The sequence below is a fragment of the Microtus oregoni genome, unplaced genomic scaffold (genome assembly GCF_018167655.1).
Source record: "Microtus oregoni isolate MIOR12 unplaced genomic scaffold, Mior012 000042F_ref0000377, whole genome shotgun sequence".
Taxonomy (NCBI): Eukaryota; Metazoa; Chordata; class Mammalia; order Rodentia; family Cricetidae; genus Microtus; species Microtus oregoni.
This window is the reverse complement of record NW_024543209.1, coordinates 7,167,241-7,191,447: the sequence shown is the minus strand read 5'-3', so window position 1 is coordinate 7,191,447 and position 24,207 is coordinate 7,167,241. Positions and strand designations below refer to the sequence as shown.

The 24,207-nt window shown below is 45.1% G+C and overlaps 1 protein-coding gene across 5 annotated transcripts in view; it reads left to right on the top strand.

Annotated features, from left to right (window-relative positions):
* Nucleotides 1–24,207, top strand: part of Gcnt2 (glucosaminyl (N-acetyl) transferase 2 (I blood group)) — a 98,960-nt gene that overhangs the window by 69,503 nt on the left and 5,250 nt on the right. For 4 of the 5 annotated variants that reach the window (XM_041632717.1, XM_041632716.1, XM_041632718.1 and 1 more), the window contains 2 exons: nucleotides 15,366–15,458; nucleotides 19,009–21,901. In XM_041632717.1, the coding sequence (XP_041488651.1) occupies nucleotides 15,366–15,458; nucleotides 19,009–19,199 (284 nt within the window). In that variant the 3' untranslated portion in view covers nucleotides 19,200–21,901. Of the gene's footprint in view, nucleotides 1–15,365; nucleotides 15,459–19,008; nucleotides 21,902–24,207 lie in introns of those variants that run through there. The other variant, XM_041632719.1, reaches the window with a different exon arrangement.

Genomic DNA, 24,207 nt, shown 5'->3' with positions numbered 1-24,207 from the left:
TATTCAATATAGCCGGGCGGTGGTGGCGCACACCTTTAATCCCAGCACTCGGGAGGCAGAGGCAGGCGGATCTCTGTGAGTTCGAGACCAGCCTGGTCTACAAGAGCTAGTTCCAGGACAGGCTCCAAAACCATAGAGAAACCCTGTCTCGAAAAACCAAAAAAAAAAAAATACAGAATATTCAATATAAAGAAAAAAGACACCCCTAAACAGCACACTGCCCTTAGTCTCCCCCCCCTTCCCCAATATCACAATAAGAAGGCAGAGGCCAAGAAACTGGGCATCTCAAGCAGAATTCTGACTCCCCTAATTCATAAAGAGTTGTGCTGGCAGATTCAACTTTTAATAAAGAAGACAAAGAAATGCAGTCTGATGTATTCCCTAAATATTTAAGTTGGTAAAAGTATTTTCACTTTTCAACCAATTGTTGTGATTGGATTTACAAGAGGACCATGTAGAATACTCATCAGAAAAGAGAAAGCTGCTCATTTCTGACAATCATAGCAACTCACAGGTTTGTCATACCTGTTACGTTTTCTTATAAATTGTAACATGTGGATAATTCCTGAGCCTGGCAGATGAGCCTGGGTTTATCAGTATCCACTGTCGTGTGATATGCTTATATATTTACAGTAAGGTTTGACTATTGTCCCCGCAAGAAGCTACAGTTGACATTCATGTTAGTTTTGAGGAGTCTGAGTACCCACAATGGGCAGGATGTGGCTGGACCAGCAAAAACCTGTATAGAGTGCTTATAGGAAGGACTCTGTCATTTGAGGCCCTGTATCAAGATTCAGTGCTTTTCCTGAGGTTCTCTGCCCTTGCGGCGGGGTATAGAGAAAAGAATATGGACTCTGGAATAGGAAAGGCCTTTGGAGTCCTCTCCTCGTTGCTTCATGGCTTGTCTGACCCTGGACAAATCACACAACTTATGCAAAGACAGCATGAGAGGTTTGGAGCAAAGTATGGTGCTCTGTGTGCAACCTCAGCCTTCTTCTTCCCAGCATCCTCTCTGCCTGGAAATCCTGCCTTGTCTTTGCCCAGTCAGCTTTTTATTAAACCAGAGTGACTCATCTTCACAGTGTACAAAAAGATTATTCCACAACGACACACCTCAGTTAAAAAGAACAGTTAGCCAGAAGCAGAACTGCAGAAGCCAGGAAGCCAGGCTAAACATTTAGAGACTCTCCCAGAGCTATGGATGGATGTTGATGGATCAGGTCTTTGTTTCATCTTGGCAGGTGATACTACCGTCTATATGCTGAGTTTTATGACCTGCATGGTACTTCCATCATGGAGTCAGTTGTGCTAAGGTCTGGGCTCTGGTACAGTATTATATATGCAAACTGTACACATCAGAATGGAGCAGAGCACTGAGTTTTCTGTTTCTGTTTGAGGCTGCTGAGATGCAGTTGTCCCTGGACTAGGATTCTGTGTGTGTGCTGCCACACCCAGTTTAATGCAGTGCTGGGGTTTGAACCCAGGGCCTTATGCATGCTAAGCACAGACTCTATCAACTGAGCTATATCCCCAGCCTCAGCTCACAGAGGTTTTGCTGCTTCTTACCTGTTTAGCCCACGTAAGAAAGCATAGTCTCAGTACTTCTGGCACCTTTGAGGGTTTCCTTTGAATCTCTTCCCACTGAAATGACTGTTCTGACCCCGTACATTAAATGTCTCGTCTTGTGTTGCTATATAACTTTTTTAAAATTTTACTTATTTTTATTTTATGTGTGGTATGTCTGTACCCTTCTACTTCACATTTGTGTTGTGTCCTCAGAGGCTAGAAGGCATGGCATCCCCCAGAACTGGAGTTACAGGTGACTGTAAGCTTCCGTGTGGGTGCTCGGAACTGAACTCAGTGCTCTCAACTACGGAGCCACCTCTCCAGGCCACCTGCTATATAACTTCCAATCGAAACGGTTGCTTTTTATCCAAATGTTCGGACTAAATGGAAGCTTGAGGAAAATGATAGAGGCCTAGGTTTCTTCATTGCTACATCTTCCTGAGGACTGGACATAAGCAAGGGCACCCATGTATCCCAGGCCCAGGTCAAGACCTTTCCCTCATGGTTCTTCTCTTCAGTTAGCTGACAGAACACTCCAAATAGACCCGGACTGCTGTTTTGCAGGAAAGGTGAGGCTCGTTATAGACAGAGGCTTGGTTCCCAGAACTAACAACCTATATATACCCCAGTTTGTGCAACAACAAATGGAGCTCACCGCTGACCTTTGGCAACTTTCGACCAGGGCTGGCCTGCCAATCAGGGCTAAAATTAGACAACCACCCTGTGTGTGCGAGTTTTTATTGGATTGTTTGTGCATGGATAGGGAGGAGTGGTGGTTACAAGTTGTAGCTGAATTCTTGAGTTGCAGCCAACCCCGGGTAGCCCGTTGCCTTCTTTCGAAGGCGAAGAAGCCACTGTGTATAGAGTAAAAATGACAATCTGCTAACAAGTCAGGAAAGGCTTTACCCCGGGCAGTAAAACAAACCACACCAGCCAGGCCAGGCCGTTCTGATGACTTTAGGAAAGCAGGACTCTGCTGCGGGAGGTAAATCAACACTGCACTTGTAATTGAAAGTCACATAAAACCTAGTCAGTACCACGTGAACTGAAAACACCCAACCCAAGCTGTATATAAACATTCGAGCTAAAGACAGAGGCTGCAGGAAAATCTTAGCTAGCAGAATCTCCCAGGTTTCCAGAACCCGGTCAAATTTATGTTCTTAGGAAATAGGAATTTTTTTTTTTTGTTTTGGTTTGGTTTGGCTTTGATCACAAGCCCAGCAATCAGAGATGCCTGAACTCTGAGTTAAAGAAACCCAAGACAGCTGGGCAGTGGTGACGCACACCTTTGAGGCCTTTAATGCCAGCACTTGGGAGGCAGAGGCAGTGGCAGAGGCAGGCCAACCTTGTACAGAGTGAGTTCTAGGACAGCCAGGCCTACACAGAGGAAAGCCTGTCTCTAAAAAATAGAAACAACCTCCTAAAAAACCCAACATGCATTTCTAACCTTAAAGGCAACTTGCCTGCTGCGTGTGGTGGCACAAGCCTTTAATTCCAGCAATTGGGAGGTGGAGGCCTCTCTGTGAGTTCAAGGTCATTTTGTCTAGTAAGTTTCAGGCCAGACTTGGATTCAAAATAGAGACACCCTGCCTCAACCCTGTCCACTAAAGGTGGCTTTAGAAAGGTTATTTGCCACCTATGTTCAGTGTAGACTAGTTAGCTAGTTAATAGCCGTGTAGTTTGGGTTGGGAGTGTAGATCAGTAGTAAGCGATGTGTTAAGCAAATATAAGGCCCTGGGTTCAATTATATATATATATTTCTGATCTTAAAGTGACATAGGAGTATTTATTTGTGCAAAATACATACTTTATGAAATAGCATTCTCTCATGTGTATCTACTCTGTCATAGATGGATATATTTTAGGAAGTTTCTACTGTGTTAGGTATCCATATTGCCTCTCAAATGCCCTTAAATTTAGGTCTCTCCCTAATATTCCCCCTTGTATCTCCCTCCCCTTTCCCTCTCCACATTTGATTTTCCTATTCCAGCTCCCCGTCCGTCTATATCTGTCTATTCTATCTCCCTTTCCTAACAAGACCTATATGGTCTTTTTAGTTCCTTACTCTATACCTATCCTCTATGGTTCTGCAGATTATAGTTATCATTGACTTAATACCTAATATCCGCATATAAGTGAATACATACCATATTTGTCTTTCTGGATCTGGGATACCTCACTCAGGATGATTTTATTTAGTTCATCATCCATTTGCTTGTACCTTTCATGACGTCCTTTTTTAATGGCTGAGTAATACTCCACTGTGTAAATGTACATTTTCTTTATCCATTCTTCTGTTGTGGGACATCTAAGTTGTTTCCAATATCTGGCTATTATAAATAGAGATGCAATGAACAAATGTCTGAGCAAGTGTCTCTGTGGCAGGATGAAGCATCCTTTGGTTATATGCCCACGGGTGGTATAGCTGGATCTTGAAGTAGATCCAATTTTCAGCTTCCTGAGGAATCGCCACTCTGATTTCCATATTGGCTATATGAATTTGCACTCCCACCAGCCATGTTTGAGAGTTCCTCTTATTTCACATGTCACTTGTTTTGTTGATCTTACCTATTCTAGCAGGCGTAAGGTAAAATCTCAAAGTAGTTTTGATTTGCACTTCACTGATGGGTAAAGATGTTGAACATTTCCTTAAGCGTCTCTCAGACATCTGAGTTTTCTCTTTTGAGAATTCTCTGTTTAGATCCGTAACTCATTTTAAAATTTAGAAGATTTGTTTTCTTGGTATTTAGTGTCTTGAGTTCTTTATATATTTTGGATGTTAGCCCTCTATCAGATGTGTAGTTAGTCAAAATCTTTTTCCATTCTGTAGGCTGATGGTTTGTCTGAATGATGGTGTCCTTTGCTGTGCAGAAGTTTCCAGAGTTTCACGAAAGTCCCATTTGTTAATTGTTGACCTTAGTGCCTGGGCTATCAGTGTTCTGTTCAGGAAATTGTGTCTTGTGCCAATGCACTCATGGCTATTCCCCACTTTCTCTTGCACCAGGCTCAGTAGATCTGGTTTTATGTTGAGGTCTTTGGTCTACTTGGACCTGAGTTTTGTGCAGGGTGATAAGAATGGATCTATTTGGGTTCTTTTTCATGAAGTCATCCAGTTTGACCAGCACCATTCATTGAAGATGCTGACTTTTTTTTTCTGTGTGTGTTTCTAGCCTCTTTACCAAATATCAGGAGTCCATGAGTCTGTGAATTTATGTCTGGCTCTTCAATATGATTCCCCTGATGAATGCATATGTTTTTGTGCCAATACCATGCTTTTTTATTACTATAGTTTTATATTACAACTTGAAATTGGCCCTGGAGTAGCAGTGACCAGAGGGTATTGGTCTCACAGGCCAGGCAGATTAGCATAACAGGTGAACTCCAGGCCTATAGGAGACCCTATCTGAAAGGAAGTGCTGATGTTCCTGAGGGTGGCATGTAAGGATGTCCTCTGGCTGCCACAGGCACACATGCACACAAACAAATAATTAGAAATAGCAGTGGTTGGTCCTAGTCCAGATCCCCAAAAGGGAATTTAGGCTTTGTTTGTGACAGGGTCTCTGAGTGTGTTTAGTCCAGGCAGGCCTGGGAACTGACAATCCTCCTGCCTCACCCTCTCTGGTGCTGGGATCACATTCTAGCGCAACGCCAACACCCACCAGTGGGGAGGTGTTGGGGTTATTCTGTTTTTCAGAGTTCCTCAGATGTTTCTAACGCTGCCAGGGGGATGAAACACCTGTGTGTAGAAGCTAGCTGCAGCTAAATAAAAGATTGCGGCCAGAGAGACAGCGTGGTGGCTAGGAGCACTTCAGATCCCTCTGGCCTCCCGCACTCACGCACACCCCACCCCGTGCACATAATTAAAAATAACAAAAATGCAGTAAAATTGTAAACACTATAAACCGGGACCTCCCAGCTGGTCTGCTTCACCTTCTTCGGTCTCATCACCTGCTGCTGTGAAAGGTCAGAGAAGGCTTTGCTAGAAAACAAACAAAACCCTTCCCCTGGAAGAATGCTTTTGAGATTCTGTGCATTGTTCTTCTGATGGGAGTACTGCCAGAGCTCTGGGTGGTCTTTCCCCAGCCTGAACTCATCCCTTCCCCACTTGGTTCTTTAGCGGACATCCTCCCCTAGCCTTACCCACTCTACTCTGATTCTTTTGGTAGGCTGAAAGGAGAGCCAAGATCAGCAACTTGTGGGATTTTGTTGTTGTTGTTGATGATGTTTTTTTGACAAGGTTTCTCTGTGTAACAGCCCTAGTTGTCCTGTAACTACCTCTTGTAGACCAGGCTAGCCTCTGTTTCGTCATTTTGTTTGTTTTTGAGACAGAGCCTTGAAACCCTGTCTCAAAAAACAAGGTGGATGATGCCTAAGGTTGCCTTCACACACACACCACATTTAGCACTAAGGCACTTGACTAGTTTAGCACTGAATTCACTTCCCACTGCTGGTAAAAGAGAGAGAGAGAGAGAGAGAGAGAGAGAGAGAGAGAGAGAGAGAGAGTGTGTGTGTGTGTGTGTGTGTGTGTGTGTCTGTCTGTCTGTCTGTCTGTCTGCCTGTCTTTCTGTCTGCATCTGTGTACCACCAGCATCTACTCTAGGATATAGGTGTTTTGCTGGAAGCCCAGGCCCTGGCATCTGCACACCCAAAGGATCTGGAATGTTGTGGTGGAAGCTCCACCCCAAGCCCACTCCCCCATCTCTCTCCAAACCCTGTTGCATCTCAGAAAGCCTGCCAAATGACGACCCCTCCAACCCCTCCACCTGCCCCCCAGAAAACAGACACGTGGTTTTCCAGTCTTCCTTTCCTGTCTCCTCTCTGGTAGCTGGAAAATCATCCCGGGAGCATTTTATCCATTAAGCCTGGGCTTTTTCTAATTCAGTTTAGTTTGGTCTGATTTGGATTGTTGCATCGGCAGAGAGGCTTATTGGGGTGCAGAAACTTTTCCATAGGAAGTATGTAAGAAAGAATTTAGATATGTTTTATTTTAGGATAAATTTTTAATCTTGAAGTAAAATCAACAAGTTGGGCTGAGCTGCAGTTCAGTGGTAGAACGGGCTGTTTAGCATGTAGAGAAACACAGCAAACTCTCACCCCATCCCAAGCCATCCTCTCCACACTCCTGACTCACTTCCATCTGTTTTCTGGGTTTATACAGATTGGCAACAAGGTGGGTTGTATCCGTATGTTTATAAAGTCGCTTAGGTTCTGAAACTCTTGTGGAGGTTTTTCCTTTCTCTGTTTTGCCCTTCCCCGTTTACAGTCAGGGAAGAGTTCATTCCTTAGCAGTGATCAGATAAATGAAAAGCCGTTCCACTGTGGATGCTAGGTGACTGTTTAGGGACTGAACAGCTGTAGTAGAATACACACCGACAATAAACAAAGTAGACCCTAATCAGATGCTAACTGATGATGTTTATAATCAGGACAGGGTCTAGGACACCACAGTCCCCTGCTCTTAGCATTCAACCTGTTTATCATTAAAGATAATCAGCAGTGATGTTTTTCTGTATTTTTCTTTTGTTGAATTATTAGCATAGTCACAGGTCCAATTACTAAATCAATGATTCAGATATATGTATATATATACACATATGTATATGTATGTGTGTGTATATATATATCAATAAACTTTGTTATTAAGAAGTCTTAACATCACAAATATTTTTCAAAATAAACTATTTCCTTGACTCTTTTTTTTTGTTGTTGTTGTTTTGCTTTTGTTATTTGTTTTTAAGACAGGGTTTCTCTGTGTAGCCCTGGCTGTCCTGAAATCCACTCTGTAGACCAGGCTGGCCTACAGATCTGCTTGCCTCTGCCTCCTGAGTGCCGGGATTAAAGGCATGGGCCACCCCTGCCAACCTGACTCACATTCTTTTAAAGATTTGTTTATTTACTTTTATTTTATTTGTGTTTTGACTGCGTGTATGTCTGTGTGAGGGATGCCAGATCCCCTGGAACTGGAGTTAGAGACAATTGTGAATTGTGAGCTGTCTTGTGGGCACTGGGAATTGAACCAGAGTCCTCTGGAAGAGCAGCCAGGGTTCTTAACCACTGAGCCATCTCTTTTATACAAGTTGCTAGTCTGGGTGTATGGATTGTTTTCTTTGTTGTTTTTCCATCTTATATAATGAAGGGTGATCTTGAGCCTCAGGGGACATCTGGCAGTATGTGCAGAGATGTTTAATTGGCACACTGGGATTAGAGGATTGTTACTGGGTCGTGGCCAGGGCTGTTGCTAAATTTCCTGCAATATAGCGGACATCCCACCATAGAGAATCATATGTAAGTTGTTGTGGTTTGAAAGTAAGATGTGATGAAACACTTGGTCCCAGCTGGTGTCGCAGTTTGAAGACTGTGGAACCCTTAGGGGTTGGAGACTTGATAGAGGAAGTACATCTTTGGGGTGGGCTTGGAGGTTTTATTGCCTGTACAACTTGCTGTTCCCTCTCTACTTCCTGAGTGTGATTGCAGCCAAAATGATCTTTTTCTCTGAGAAGTAGTTTTTGTCTTTGTATTTCATCACAGCAGTGGAAAAGAAACATGCGTGGCTCCCGAGAGTCTAATGGAAGGATTATGTTTTCAAATTTCCATGAAGTATCAATTACTAAACAACATACATGCATTGTGGTTCTTACTGGTTGCCTCTCTACCCTCATTGCTTCCACATCTGCAGAGCCAACCAACTACAGACCAGAAGTACTAAGAACAAAACAATCAGATCTCTATGGAGCATGGACAGATAGATGCTCATTCCCTCGACAGCACAGGATGAGAACTGTGGACACAGCATTACATTCCACTAGTATTTTACATCTCCAAAGTTCCTGGAGTTGCCAGAGCCTGAGCTCTGATCCCTTAGGCCTGACTCAGCTGCCCACTCTCCGTCAGCCAGTTAAATAGCTGTGAACAGCAGCGAAAGGAGATTTAGTCCATGTTGGCCACATTCCGAAGGACAAAGACTCACCCTAAGCCCATCTTCCCCTGTTGGTATGAGGGTTAGGTTGAAGTAGAGAGCCCGAGGCACACAAAGCTAAGAGGACCCTGGCTGGACAAGGTGTGGTTTGGTCCATCATTGTCTCTGCTCCAAGTCTTCCCACAAGGTGGTCTGCTGTTGCTGGAACCTGTTCCTGGGAGCCAGGTTCTCCCTCTGGCTGGCACCAGGTTCTGCCAGCAGTGTCTCTAGAATATCCTCCTTAGGCTGGCCATGGTGGCACATGCCTCTAATCCCAGCGTTTGGGAGGCAGAGGCAGGTGGATCCCTGTGAGTTGGAGGATAGTCTGGTCAACACAGAGAGTTCCAGGACAGCCAGGACTACACAGAGAGATCCTGTCTGGAAAGATAAACAAACAAAAATGAAACAATAACAACGACAAAAATAGATCATCCTCTTTCATGCCAGGCCAGTTATTATTCAGACAGATCCTACACCATTTTCTATGGAGGGACTTGAACATCTTCAGATTTTGGTATCCAAAGAAGCAGGGGGAGGGGATCCTTGATCCAGTGCCCCAAAGATAGCTAGAAATGGCTCTGCTGACCAAATTCGGCCAGGATTTGTTACACTTCGTCTTCAAGAGAATAATTGGTTGTTTAAAGTCAAGCAACTAATTGTAGCAGACAGACTTAAGTCCTGACTTCAGAATTCCGTGTCAGTCAGTATGGGTGATAATGCCATAGTCAACAGCCTCAGATAGAGCTATATCTTACAAAAATTATTTTCTTATCTTATTTTGATATTTCATTTGTACTGTAAACAAAGTTTGCCTGAAGATCACAGTGCAGAGCTAGCCACACTAGTTGGCCATAGAGGCCAGGCTGTGGTGGCACACACCTTTAATCCCAGCACCCAGGAGGCAGAGGCAGATGGATCTCTCTGAGTCCAAGGGCACCCTTGGCTACTCAAGATTGATCCAGTCTCAAAGAGAAATAGCCAGGCTGTGGTGGCTCAAGCTTTTAATACCAGTACTTGGGAGTCACATGCCTTTAATGCCAACACTAGCGAGGTCGAGACAGGAAGGGACATGGCCAGGTAGAGAGAAGAATATAAAGTAAGACAGGAGCTCCAGGCATTCAGTCTGAGGACTTGTAGAGACAGGATACCCACTTCGGTCTGAGGATTGTTTTTAGAGGTAACAACTAGTGACTGGCTGCTCTGCTTCTCTGATCTTTCAGCTTTCACCCCCTAATATCTGCCTCTGGGTTTTTATTAGTAAGACCAATTCAAGTTCACGCTACAGAATTGGTTTGAATGGATAAAAGCAGGGTGCAGTTATGGTAGCTTTTCTACCTTGTTAGTCAAGCTCCTTCTACAGCTGTCTCATGTCTAGCACCATCTTTAAACTGTGAGACATCTCTTTCCATATTTGATATTTAAATTCCTTGTGTGTCTGACAAGTGTCAGGGGACATATCTGAGCTTGACTCGAGCAACTGCTGGAACTCGTTATCACGCACACATCTCCCCACATGAGGAGGAAGTTCTGGGAAGATAATGAGGAGAGACGAGGTTCATATAAATCGAGCTCATATTTCAAAGAATCTTATTCATTCATTTAACAAACACAGTTATTTGACCGGTAAAGGCTGAGACCCAAGAAAAACATTCCAGGTCACTCTGCAAACCCTATCTCGGATGTTCTATTTACAGACGCCTATGAAGAGCAAATGAGAGAATTGGATTTTTTGGTGAAAATGTTTTCTCTGATAACATTGACAATCTTCTTTTTGCCTTACCCTGGAAATAATGAGAAAAATGAACCTTTGTTAGGTTTCATGTGAGTCAAAGATAAACTCTTACCTAGATACCCTGTGAGGATCCTCCCAGACCCCTGACCAATAAGCACGATAATGACAATTATAGGAGCAGCAACAATAGAATTGAAGCCTGTATATAGCATTTATTTCCCATCATAGTATTGAGAAGATACTTGTGTGTATATGTGTGTGTGTGTGTGTTTTACAGCATCTCCTATATCCCAGGTCAGCCCCCAACTCACTATGTGATAGAGGATAATCGTGTGTGTGTGTGTGTGTGTGTGTGTGTGTGTGTGTGTGTGTGTTTTACAGCAGCTCATATATCTCAGGTCGGCCCCCAACTCACTATGTGATAGAGGATAATCTTGAACTTCTGATCCTCCTGCCACTGCCTCCTGAGAGGTGGGATTACCAGCATCCAGGCATTTGCCACCACACCCAGCTTATTCAGTGCTGAGGATCAAACCTGGGGCTGTGTGTATGCTAGGTGAGCATTCTACCACCTGGACTAAGCCTCCAACCCCCACTTTTTGACAGGAATTTCCTAAAGGAAGTTAGATAGCAGTAACAGATGTCACGCATGTAAGAGGCCCGAGTGCTGTTTTATGAAGCTTCTGTTTGTAGTATATGGCTGTGTGAGAGACAGGGGTAGATGATGTCATTTTCCTTCCTGGGGTTTGCATACAGTCTAAACTAAAAAGCCACTGGCTTCATTTATTCACTTCCCTGGCGCAGAAACTCTCAGACTTTAAAAAATGCCATGATACTGAGCAGAGGACCTGGGTTTGGTTCCCAGGACCCACGTGGCAGTTCACAACTCCAGTAACTCCAGTCCCGGAGTCTCTTCTGGCTCCTAGGATACCAGACACATATATACATGGACATATACATGCAAGCAAAACACACATATGCATTGTAGTATTAAGGGCGGCGGGGCTGCCTCCCCAGCACCCCGGCTGCCTGGCTAGCTTATGCCCGAAATAACAACACACAAACTGTATTCATTTAATCACTGCTTGGCCCATTTCTATCTAGCCTCTTCTAGGCTAATTCTCACATATTAATTTAGCCCATTTCTAATCATCTGTGTAGCGCCCCTAGGTGTGCTTACCGGGAAGATTCTAGCCTATGTCCATCCTGGGTTGGAGCTTCATTGCGTGCGTCTGCCTGGGAGCCGGGAGCATGGCGTCTCCCTGAGGCGTCTGCTCCCGAGAGGAGAGCTGTGGAGTCTGAGCTCACTTCCTCTTCCTCCCAGCGTTCTGTTCTGTTTACTCCTCCCACCTATCTTCTAACCAATGAGGGCCAAGCAGTTTCTTTTTATTTAACCAATGACCTTTCTCCATCAATGCATAAAATAAAAATAAATGAAAAACAAACACATATGTCCCAAAGACACAGTTAAGCTGAAGAAAGGATATAAGAATAACAACTTTTGACTATTGGGGCAGATTTGAGTGGGATAGGATAGAAAGAACAGGATTGAGCTTGAAACAAGATGAAGGATCTCAGAGAAGGAGGGGAAGGGAAGGTGCCATTGTGGCCTCTTCATGATGTCCCTGTCCCTCATCTTTTCTTACACTTAGCCTTGCAGAGGATTCTGCTATTCTAGGGAGGTGCTGGTCCTCTTCCAGGAAGTCTGGGTGGAGCCCAAGATTCAGCATTTCTAGTGAGTTTCCAGGTAATGCCAATGTTTCAGTCCAAGAACCACATTGGAACAGCTCACTTTATGCCAGGAACTACACCCATTTCTTCCAGACTCTCTATGCCCCAGGAGTGTATGGGAGTGTATGGGGGGGGGGGAGGAAGGGGGAACAAAGTGGAACTGCTCCCTCTTCTGTTAATAAATGTCATTTTATGCACAATTATGAACCACAGATAATATTTAAGCGGTCATGCTTGAGGCCTGTCATCAGATAGAAAGTATGGGAGTTTGCAATTTCATTTGCTAGAGATTAATGAGTGCATTAATGTATCTATTCAAAAGGTAGGGCGTTCTTGTAAATGTGCTGATCCTATCGCGGGGATAATGGAATGCGTTTCTCAGTTTGTGCAATCAATATTGATGAGCATGAAAGAGAAAAATGCCTTCTCAAAAGTGTACTTGTTTAAAGATTAAGGGCTGTATTGTCAGGAAGGTGTTTTATGTCGTTGTCTGGTGTGCTTATTTAATCTAAATAGGCTCATAAACATCACACACAGATTACCTTGACAGAGTAAAATACATTGAATTCCCTCCTGGCTTTCTACACTCCCCAGGCCAGTTTTAATATACATTCTTTTAATCTAGGTTATTTAAGAGTATGTATCAAGAGCAAAATAAGGAAGCATCTTTTTGGATAAGCAGGTAGTATAAACCTTTAAGGTGTTTAAACACAAAGCAGAAGGAAGTGGTACCACTGTGGTGTTTCTGTTGAATGCTTTCAAGCTTCGGAGACAAAACCAAAAAGAAAAAAGAAAACAGATTCTTACTGGCAGAGAACCCCAAGGGTAAAAGATCCACACTATTTACAGGAAAGGTTGTGACAACATTTCATTTTAGTTGGGAGACTTGGTTCATACTAATCATGTGTCAACAGGTTGGCAGAACAGGGCTGTTTTCTTCTGAAATGTACATTTTTATTAATTTTTTAATAGATGGGTTAGTTTTAGATGCTTAATTCTATTCAATTTCTTTCAAAGTTTGGGTCTTAGACCTTCCTTTAACCCCCCACTCCCACCCCCCTTATTGGAAAATGCGTCTTCTTCGGTCAGTTTTCCTTTTGAGACTATAATAAGTTACATTCTAGCTGTCCTGGCAGGGAAAAGGTAATCTAGAGATACACAGGGCCCTCCTTTCAGCCATCAGACTTCCAAGTAGCCGAATCCCAGAGCGATAAAATCTGCCCCCAGGAAATCCTCCACAGGAGACAGGAAAAGCTGAGGATCTGCTGCCACCGAGGGGGACCTCACCTCTCAGGAAGGGATTTCCCACAATTCTGACCACCTTATAGATCAGAGAGAAAGGCAGTGATAGGTGAAACCACACCATACCCAAGGCTGCTGAATTATACACAATCCTTGCGCTCAACGTCAGGGCACTAAAGACTGGCTTTGGGGTAAAGACTGGCTTTGGGGTTGGGTCGGGACCCCATGATCTGCTCTTCCCAGTGTGGCCACATTGAATAAACCTTTCTCTGCTTTTCACTATTGCTTTTGTGCAATCATGTTGAGGATAGGTATACAGTCCTAGCTTGCGGGAGCACCAGAATCCAAGCCTTTCCCCTAAAAAGCCCAGGAAGATTACCACAAAATCGAGAGTTTAAACAACACAGAGATTGTCTCGCTGTTCTGAGCTTGGAAGTAACATTGAAGTCGGAGCACTGACTGGACCGTGGCCCTATCTGCTTCTGAGCACCTCCATTTCCTTGCCTTTGCACCTTAAGTCCTCACTGGGTGGGTGGGTGGGGACGGAGTCCTTCCCCTACCTTCAAACCACCATGGCTGACCACGTCTTCAGCCTTCCCCGTCCACTGTTACTAGAAACCGGATCCCGAGAAGCCCTCAATTCTCATCCTGGAGTAACGAAGAGTGGGTGAAAGGATGTTTTTTGTTTGTTTGTTTGTTTGTTTGTTTTTGGTTGGCCTTGTTTTGCTTACTTCTGCACCTAAGGAGTGTCTGTCTAAAATCCGAGGCTACTGAAACTATTTCATCTCCCTGAGGGTCTAAAGGCATAAAGATGAGAGGAGTGGGCTCCTCCCTGTCAGCTTTTTCAGCACCCTGCTCTGGGGCCCCACCCCAACGCTCCACCCAAAGTGGCTGGGAGTCTCTAGTGATTGTCCTGAACCTGCACTTGTGCTGAGTTCTAGGAACAGCAGAGCCTCAGAGATCTGCTTATCCCGTGGTGAGGTCACACCTAAGCAGGGGCAATCATCTGGGAACTGCCTTGGCCGGCCAAGTGCCAAGCACTCCGGATTTCTTCCAGCTACCTTGCATAACCAAAAGGGAGATTAGGATCAGCCAGATCAGGCCTTGTGAAGACTAGCTTAATCTGCCTGCCTCTTGCCTCCATCCCGCCCTCTAAATAGTTGTTCTATTTAAACTTAAAGCTCTCACGTCTGTACCCCAAAGATGAAGACGGACACAGGGTTATTTTGTACTTCCCAATATGCACGACATCATTATTCCCTGCCTTTGATCACTGATCTTATCTTTGATTGGTGCCCTGGAGTGAAAGGCTGAGTCTAGTGTAACCACGCCTCCCAGGGCTAGGGCCTTTGCCCTAAAACTGGTAGCGTTTACCGCCTACCCATGATGAAATTGCACCCATCCGAATAATTCAGGATAACCTATTGAAGCCCAGCTGAAGAGCAGTCCCATTCCTCTTTGCCATGTAATATAACATATCCACAGATTCCAGTGTTTAGAATGTGGAAGTGTGTGTGTGTGGGGGGGGGGGGGGGGGACGACACATTATCCTTCCTACCAAAGTATGCTTTATCATCTTAAAATTTCCTAAGAGAGGACTGTTGCATTTGGGGCACAGATATTTGCACAGCATCTTTACCTCTAAATGACATTCTGTATACATTAAATTGTAAATTGTATTTATCGTGGTGAAAATGCCACAGCTCTCACAAAGCATGTCTTTGATGCTTGTGTTGATTCCATACACTGTCAAATGCTTTGGAGGTCTGGATTCTAAAACCCTCCACCATTTCCAGTCACAAGTTCTGTATTATTTGAGGGTATAACTGCCCTGTATGGCTAAGGGGGCCCTTTCATGACTTATCCAGAGTGTTTTGAGATGAATGGAATCTGTTGAGATAGCTTGCCACTGTGTTGTTCCAACGGGACAATGTTGTTTCCCCATAGGACATGAGGCAGTGCTTGCAGACAGTTTTGGTTGTCACATTTGGGAAGAGGGTGCTGTTGTTGTCTGGTGTGTAGAACCCCAGGGGAACGACTGTCGTGCAGTACACAACAGCCCGAAGGACAAAGAGGAGCTGTGAGGACTGAATTGAGATTGAGCTCCTGGTTCTTATTGCTCTTTTATCACCATTGCAGGAGTTCCTGGTGCCATGCCAAATGCCTCCTGGACGGGCAACCTCAGAGCTATCAAGTGGAATGATATGGAAGCTATGCACGGTGGCTGCCATGGTAAGGTCTCCTGTTGCTGTAGGCATGAAGATGACTGTAAACGTAATAGAGGGGATTCTTGCACAGAGAAGGCTGGAGTACACAGACTGATGGGGGGGGGGGGGGGTTGTTAGAGACACCTGACGCCGCGTCACGTTGTCTCCTGACGATAAGTTTCCATTTCTCAGACATTCTCCATCTCAGAGCTGCCAAGAAGAGACAGTACTTTCAAGTTAAAGTGAACTTTGTCCTTGCTATTTTCTGCCTTCTCATTGCCCCATTTCCTTTTGGGAGGACAGGGGCTGGGACAGGTGATGTCACATCCTTGTGACGGAGCATGCTCACACTTTGCCCCACATCACAGGTCAGAGGTGACTTGATGTGTGTGACCCCTCTGGCAAAGGGCAGGTGATGCCAAGGAGCAAGGACTCTTCCCGAAATAGACAAGAACTAGAGACCCTAAGTCATTGCCTTTTGCAGCAGGGTGGGGGATGGGATGAGACAGGGTCTTAGGTAGCCTAGAGTAACCCAGAACTTGCTACGTAGCCAAGGAAGACCTTGAAATATGGATTCTCCGCTTCTGTCTCTGGGTTGCAGAAATGTGCCCCGCACTCCGCTTCTCATGGTCATTTCTGTAGACCCGTATGAAGAAGGAATCCATCAGGCATCATGCACTCCCGACACCACCTAGCACATAGTGAGCCGGTGCATCTACCTCCCAGTGCTGCTGTATCAAAGCAGCACAGGATGGACAACTTATACAGCAGAAACGTCCTCATTTTTCTCAATATTGGATCACGGGCCACAGAATTGGCTTTTTTCTTGGCCTTTCTCCTATGGCTTTTAAATGACCGACCTCGTCTACCTGTGTCTGCGTGTGTCTTTTTATTGTATCCTATTTTCCTCTCACAAGAGCCCAGTCAGAGCTGGACGTAGTGGCACACGCCTTTAATCCCAGAATTTGGGAAGCAGAGACAAATAGATCTCTGTGAGTTCAAAGCCAGCCAAGTCTACATAGTGAGTTTCAGGACAGTTAGAGATACATAGTGAGACCCTGCCTCAAAAAAAAAAACACCCCCAAACCCAATCAGTTCCCGTTGTCTATATACATCACCCTCACCATTTCATCAAGCCAGCCACACTCTGCCTCCCCCTAGTTTATATACAGTCCCCTCTGCTCTGCCTCAGCCACACCAGCCACCCAGGTGGCATCATTACCTTTAACTATAGCCTTCCCCTGTCAGAGAAGCTACTGCCCCAACAGCACAGGCTTGCCTGCAGCCTCTCCTCTCTGCTTTCTCCCATGCCCTGTCCCTCCTTAGTCGAGAAGGTGGACTGGTCAGCCTTGTATTTTTGTAGGTACCCCTCTTGCTCACCAGCTAGGAACCAAGCTAACTGTACAGAACCTGAGCAGCCCAAGCCCACCACAGACTCATATTTCATCTTTCAACGTTAAATACCTCCTATGCCGATGAACACTGGAAAGCTTCATGCAGTGAAGGGCGTAAATACTGCCCTCCAAACCAGAATGTAGGGAGAAGGGAGAGGCAGAATCCAGAGGGACTGGGATATTGCATGCCATCACTGCAGTGACTCAGTAACACAACAAAGAGGTTCTGGAAGGACACTCAAGTGTCCATCCTTCCTTTAGACTCTTGAAACAAAGCACCCCAAGGCATTGGGGGGTCCCCAGGAATCCCCTGCTGGAGAAGGAAAAGGCTGAAGCCTGGTGCCAGTCAGTGGGAGAACTGTCGCCCTGGTAGATGGTTCACATAGGCCTGACAGCTTGCCTGACTGCCGTGCTGGCTGGAACCACACCGTGACTGGGACTGTTTCACACCTCTGGTCCTTTAAACCTCAAAGATGGGTGTGAAGCGAGTCACTGGGTCTCCTGGTCCTCTCCTCAATGTGACCACATTTAATACATTTCCTTTGTCTGCTTCTTATCATTTTTTGTTTGGCTTACTAAAGACAGGTGGTTGAACCTGGCTTACTGCAGCAGGGACCCTGGCTCTGACCCTTAATGACTCTCATAACACCGTCACGGAGCTCTGGGGACTAATCCAACTTTCCGCCCTTCCTGTTTCCCACTCATCTCCAGCAGAATCCCGACTCAAACAGAAATGTCCCCTCTCTACAGTTTTTCCAGAGGCATTGCCTTCAGTTTTTCCACAGCCACTACCAGTCACCCTGTGCTTCCCAGGTGAACCCATCCACGCCCCTCCCTCCCCGCTGCCTGCATTCCTACACTCAGCAGTTACGACTGTAATGCAGAAATATTTACCAGCCACTGTTCAGAGGCAGAGGACGCAGAAGGGGGCAACACAGTCTAAAATCCCTGCTTTTCTGGAGCATGTAGTCCAGCCCAAGAGTAGCAAGGCCTTGCCTAGGTAGAAGGACCAGAAATAGTATCTCCCTTGCTTTCAAAAATGTGTAAAACACTACAAATAGATAAATGTCACATATATCATAAAATATTCATGTGTGTCATTTATAGTCCTAACACATTTTAAGATACTTATGACTCATAAAAATGAATGTGTATGTGAAATAATAAATGTGTAAGGTTTGGGTATAATTTATGATATTTTTATGTATATCACCTATACGATACACACGTCTATGTATGTGTTCCTTTTTGCACACACACCAATTGGTAGTAAATACCAACACACGAGGGAAATGTGGTAGGGAGGGTCTTACTGAGAAAGTGACCTTGAGGTGGTGACCAGCGCTGGGCTGTGAGTTATCTGGGAGAGAACAGATTATAGAGGTATAGGGGAGCCCCTGGGAGAGTCAGGGGGAGTGAGCCTGCTGTGCTTGGGGCTGGCAGGGAGGACGATGTGCCTGAAGTAGTTGGAGAAGAGCAAAGAGTGACCAGAGTCAAGAGTCTCAAATGCCAGACTCTGAACAGAGAAGATCTATTCCACCTGTGTGGTAACACAACCTCTCTGGCCGCTGCGCTCTGTGTGTGTGTGTGTGTGTGTGTGTGTGTGTGTGTGTGTGTGTGTAGGTGGTGGCTGCAGAGTATGGTGGGGACAGTTTTGGGAGGGGCAGTTGTGAAAGGGGGCCATTAAGAACTTCAGTGCTAGCCTGGCACAAGGAATTGCAACACCCAGGAAACAAGGCAATTGGGTTGCTAATTGAAGACCAGCCTGCGCTACATAGAGAAACTCTGTCTCAGAGTTCACTGCTGACTGACATGCTACATTGGTGAGGCTACTGTAGCACTCAGAGGTAGAAGCTAGATTCCACCAGAGATCAGAGAAGAGACAACACAAGCTGAAAGGGCCTCTTTGATCCCTGCGCTTCTAGAACTTACCTGTAACTCTCATGTGCGCACACAGGAACTGCTTTAGGACCCTGTTTTCGTAGTCTTCAGTGCTCATCTTATTCAAGTGCGTATTTGTGCCCTTTGTCCTAAGCGCTTTAAGCTCCTAGCGGGCTAGGGCAGCCCAGTCCTGTTTCGTTGGCATCTCACCATACTTGATCAGGTTTCTGCTACCTTGAGTTCACCCCTCTAAAGACAGGTATGTCTAACTGTTTTTCCGCCCCCCGTCTCCCCCAATAGGTCACTATGTGCATGGCATCTGCATCTATGGAAACGGAGACTTAAAATGGCTAATAAATTCACAGAGCCTCTTTGCTAACAAATTTGAGGTCAACACGTACCCTTTCACTGTGGAATGCCTGGAGCTGTGGCTTCGAGAGAGAACCCTCAATCAGAGTGAGACCGCCATACAACCCAGCTGGTATTTTTGATCCACAGCAGCTCTGGCCGGAAGGGAAACAGAAGGCGTAGTAAAGTGGAGCCTTCCTCTCCAAGAGACCCTCGCCTTGGCTATGCAGGAGGCTTCAAGAACTGGTTTCAGGAAAATATCAGGACCTGGCTTCACAACTATGCTTAAATTATCCACTGGACACTGTGATACACTGACAGGGTGGCAGGGTGTAGCTGTTCTGCCATTTTTAGCTAGTCTGGTCATTTCTTTTGAACGTCTCCTCTGTGTCTTCTTTTTTAAAGACAGACTCTTGCTATATGTCTCTGGCTACCTTGCTTCTTTCCAGGTAGCCCAGGATGGCCTTGAACACTCATCAATTCTCCCACCTCGCACCCACCAAGTGCTGCTATTACACGTGTGTACAAACACACCTGGCTCTGCTGTCTGGCAGTCCCTGATGCTACTGTTGTGGTCGATGATAAATTTAAATGCATCAGCTCTTTGTGCCAGATACTAATATTAGTATATCCTGCTGGAAAGGAGAATGATGGGTGGTACTATCTAAGCAAATCAAAACTTGGTTTATTGGAGGAGGAAGCGTTCATAACCATCTTCGCAGCAACTATGTGCCCAGCCATACATAGACGTAGAGATGGCTTTCTAGTAACTCACCGATTTCATTTAATCAGGAATGGATGGACTGCGGTGGTGCACACCTTTAATTTCAACACTCCAGAGGCAGAGGCAGGCAGATCTCTGAGTTTGAATCCAGCTTGGTCTATGGAGAAAGTTCCAGGACAGCAAGGGCTACACAGAGAATCCCTGTCTTGAAAAACAAAAGCAAAAGGAACTGCTCTTGAGGAGCTGAGGAACTATGTAGTTCAGTGACTGAGCATTTAACGGACACATGTGTGGACTTGAACTTCGTCTCTAGCATCACAAACAGACCTGTGAACATGGACATCCTCAGTTTACTGTGTCTGAAGTTGTGTTTATAGTACAAAAGCCATTAACATGCGACAGAACATGTCCTGAAGACAGGAGATACTCTGTGGCTGCAGGAAGAGGACCTCAGGGATGCCGGGCGTTTCCATGTTTTATTCCAGAATGTTCTCTTTCCCACCGAGAACCCTGAAACAGCCTCAGAGGAATGAAGGGATTCTTTCTTCCCCACGGGAAAGGTGCTACTCTGTGAATCTGGAGACCGTGAATAGCTCACTTCTGGGGTTCCATTGCTATATGAGAGATAGGGACCCAGTTCTCTTGTACACAGCTTTAACCACACCAGAACAGCCTCCAGGTAGCTTGCAGTGATTGGTGCTGACAGGAGTTCCTGAACACTTAAGAGCTTGATTGTAGGTGGGCATCTGTGTCATTTTTTACTCCTTCATTCATTCATCCATTAGTCTAGTCTGCCTTCACTAAAGGCCTCTCAGACGTCTGTGATCCTCTGGACACATGTTGACCCAAGAGGGAAATCAGACAGATATTTTCTCCGCTGTAAAACTGGGGAGTATATCAGCCTCTGAAACCCTGCTCTAGAGTCTTACAAAATGATTGCACTGCACATGTGCCCTGGCCTGGCTATATATAACATCAGACCATAGGGATCAGTAATTACAGTCAGGTTAGTCCAGAGACGTGGGGGAAGGAGAAACAAAAGCTGAAGCCTGTTGACTTCCACCAGCTCCTTCTTGTCTCATTTTATTCAAAAGTCACAGCCCTCTCTCTCAAGGATGACGTGAGCATCTGCATCTCTCAAATGATGTAACAAGCCTTAGGGCGACTTGTTATAAATTCTTATATTTGCTTCTTCACAATCATAAGTGTTCTTCTGATCCTCTCAGCTCATTTCCATAGGGCTGTTGAAAGAAGGTAAAATAAAAGCCATATGTAGTATCTCCAGAGAAGACAGAGCTTAAGAATGGACTCTTAATTTGAAGAAAAAGTTACATCATTCAGAAAAATGTGAGGTTAGGACTCAGCATGTGGGGGTGCTTGCCACCAAGCCTAACAACCTGAGTTTAATTCCTGGGACCCACAGGATGGAGGAAAAAGAGTTCATGCCCACAGGCTGGAGGGAGAGGGTTCATGCCCACAGGATGGAGGGAGAGAGTTCACGCCCACAAGTTACTCTATGACCCCAACACACATGTTGTTGCACATAGTCACTCCCCAACACACAAACGAATAAGTATGATTTTTAAAATGTGACCATCTTTGCTAGCTCTCTTGTATTCATAACTATTTATTTGTTCTAATGAAGAAAGCCCTTGCTGTAAATGGCATCACTTAGCACGATTTCATTCTTGCACTCTAATTGTACCTGCTGAGAGTTGACCGTCTTTAAAGGAACTCATGTTCATGTAAACCTTTCTTTTTCCTTCTACAGAAAAATGAAATAGCACTGTATTGAGGACTCAGGGGTTGAAAGCAGGGATATATGTGGTCAAGGTCAAGTCTCAGACTGGTCTCTTTTTTGTTACTTGGATGATAGCACCTGAAAAGAAATGTTTTACACTGGATCTCTCCTGGGAAATGAGAAATGTTTTCTGGAATAGAAGTTTACATGCCCGTTGCTGGTAACCTCTTTCTTGTAAATACTTTAATATTGAAAGAGAGTAACATCTGAGCTAGTGCGCTAGCTGGGAAGGTACCCTCATCTACGATATCCATTTTGGTTTTGATGTTTTCTGTTTTTATTTTCTTAGAAATAAATTAATATATTGTTTTCCACCTTCAGGGATAGTGTGTGTATTTATTTGATAACTGGTTAATATGCATTAAAGAACATGCATTAAAAAAACTTCAATGGCTCAGTCTCCCCAGCTTTTAAAAGGACGAAAGAAACATATTTTTATATGTGTAGCTGCATAAAATCATCTGCCCACTAAAAAAAAAGAATGACTGACCTTTCCCTTTGTGGGGTGAGGGGAGAGTGAGTGAGAATAAAGATAAAATAGGAAATTGGTTTTATATGTGCAATTGTGTGGGTTGTATGTATGGACACTGTCTTTCCTAGAATTTTGAGCATGCCCTTTGGGCTGGATTGGCTGGCTGATGAGCCCCAAGGATCCACCTACTTTCACTCCTCCCTTGCATTGGAGTTATGGACATGACTTCTTCCCTTCTCTGGCTTATACCGTGGATGCTGGGAATCCTAACTCAGGTATTCAAGTTTCCCGAGCAAGCATTTTACCAGGCGTAAGTCATCTCAAAATTGTCTGTTGTGTTAGTCAGGCTTTCCGTCAATAATCACTATGACCAAAGGCTCCAGGGAAGCAGTTTCACTGCAGGAGCATTTGTTTAGGGTCACAGTATTTGGAAGTGTCAGTCTGGCATGGCAGAGCATCTGGGAAATGGAAAGTTTTGTTTTGTTTTGATTTGATTTAGGAGGGAGCCAGAACAAGAGAGAGATCCCAAAGATCCAGTCCCAGCAATCTACTTCCCTGGAGCACAATAAAGTTGGCATTCTTGTTTCAAGGATGGCCCCTGTCTCCTGTCTGTCGTCTGTGTGCATGTGTTTTTAAATCTCCAGCCTAGTTCCCGGCTCACGTACTGTCCCATAGTGTAGGCGCTATACTGTTCCAGATGGAGAAAGCAAATTTCTGAAATAAACCAATGAAGTCTCAACAGTGCTACCGGAGCAGTGTGGTGGCACAGGGGCACAGATTGGGGGCGGGGCTGAGGGCTTCATTAGATGAGGTTGTCAGGAAGTTCTGCCTAGTGGGATACTTTACACTGCAAGTTTGCCATCTGCAGGTGAACACAAAGACTGTAGCTGGACATTAGGGGTTGCTTTCATCATTTTTCTCTCTAGTCTTGGGGAAATTCCAGCCAGTTACAGACTCCTTGGAACATAGCTGGTTCCAGAGCTTAGGCAGGGAAGACCAGACATGAGCCTGGAACACGCTGTTGCAACCCCTAAAAGGCAGGCATTGTGTGTTGCAAGTTCAGAGGCTGACTTGAAGTCTCCTACTCCATCACAATTATGACAGTAATATATTGTGACCCAATAACTAAAATAAGAAACCGTGCATGAATAATACCTGCATATGCCCACACACGCATATATATCAGTGCATGTATAAAATATACATATTATGAAAATGTGTTAAGAAGCTCTTGACTTGAAGTGAGTTCTTGCTCTTGATTCCGACAATAAGCCAACAAGTCAGGCATGGTTCTTTCCCTTGCCCAGGCTGAACAAACTGATTCTGTGATGGGCTAGGGAGTAAATGTGCCACAGCAGCCCCCCCACCCAGTCCAAGGGCTACTTAACTAAGCACTTTGACGATACATGCCGAGTCAATGGATTAGACACATCAACCAGGCATGGAGTGGTGCGCTCAAATCTCAGAACACAGGCAGTAAGAAAACGGTTCAGTTGAGGCCTGTCTAGGCTACAGAGTAAGACCCTGATCTGATCTGGGACTCAGTAAGAGGGTATAGCCCAGGCTCGCAAGATGGTTAAGAAGTGAGTTAAGGTGCCACATGATGAGGCTGCAATTGTAATCCCAGCCACTGGGGTGCCGGCAAGATTCAGTAGCCAACCGGGGCACTGCAAAGTTTGCTGGGCAGGCTCCCCCGATAAAACAATGGGAAGCCCTTCTGCAGGATGACGTGGACCCTTCTGAAAACATAACAGCTAGGATGCTGCCAGCATCCTCTCAGAAACTGTTTTCTGGTTCGGCCACAGAGTTCGCCAGAGGCGAACAGCACTGGGCGTCTTTAAACCTCATTAGAGTGCCCAAGTGACACTTACCCAGAAGCCTCCTGCGGCAGGGCATTACTGAAACTCACTGGGAATCCGCCCTCCCACCTGCTAAGTTTAGCTGAGAAGAAGGTCAGCTCTGAGCTACCAAACTCAAAGCAAAGGCCTACAATGACCGGAAAAGAAACTACTTCCTCTTACGGAAGTCCTCGTTCTGCCTTTGCTGCTGAAATGCTCTGCGTGCTGGCAAAGGAGAAGAGTTCCAATGGCCCAGCTCTGTATTGGAACGAAACACACATCGGAACTGAAAGGGAAGAAACTGCCCAGCACTGTC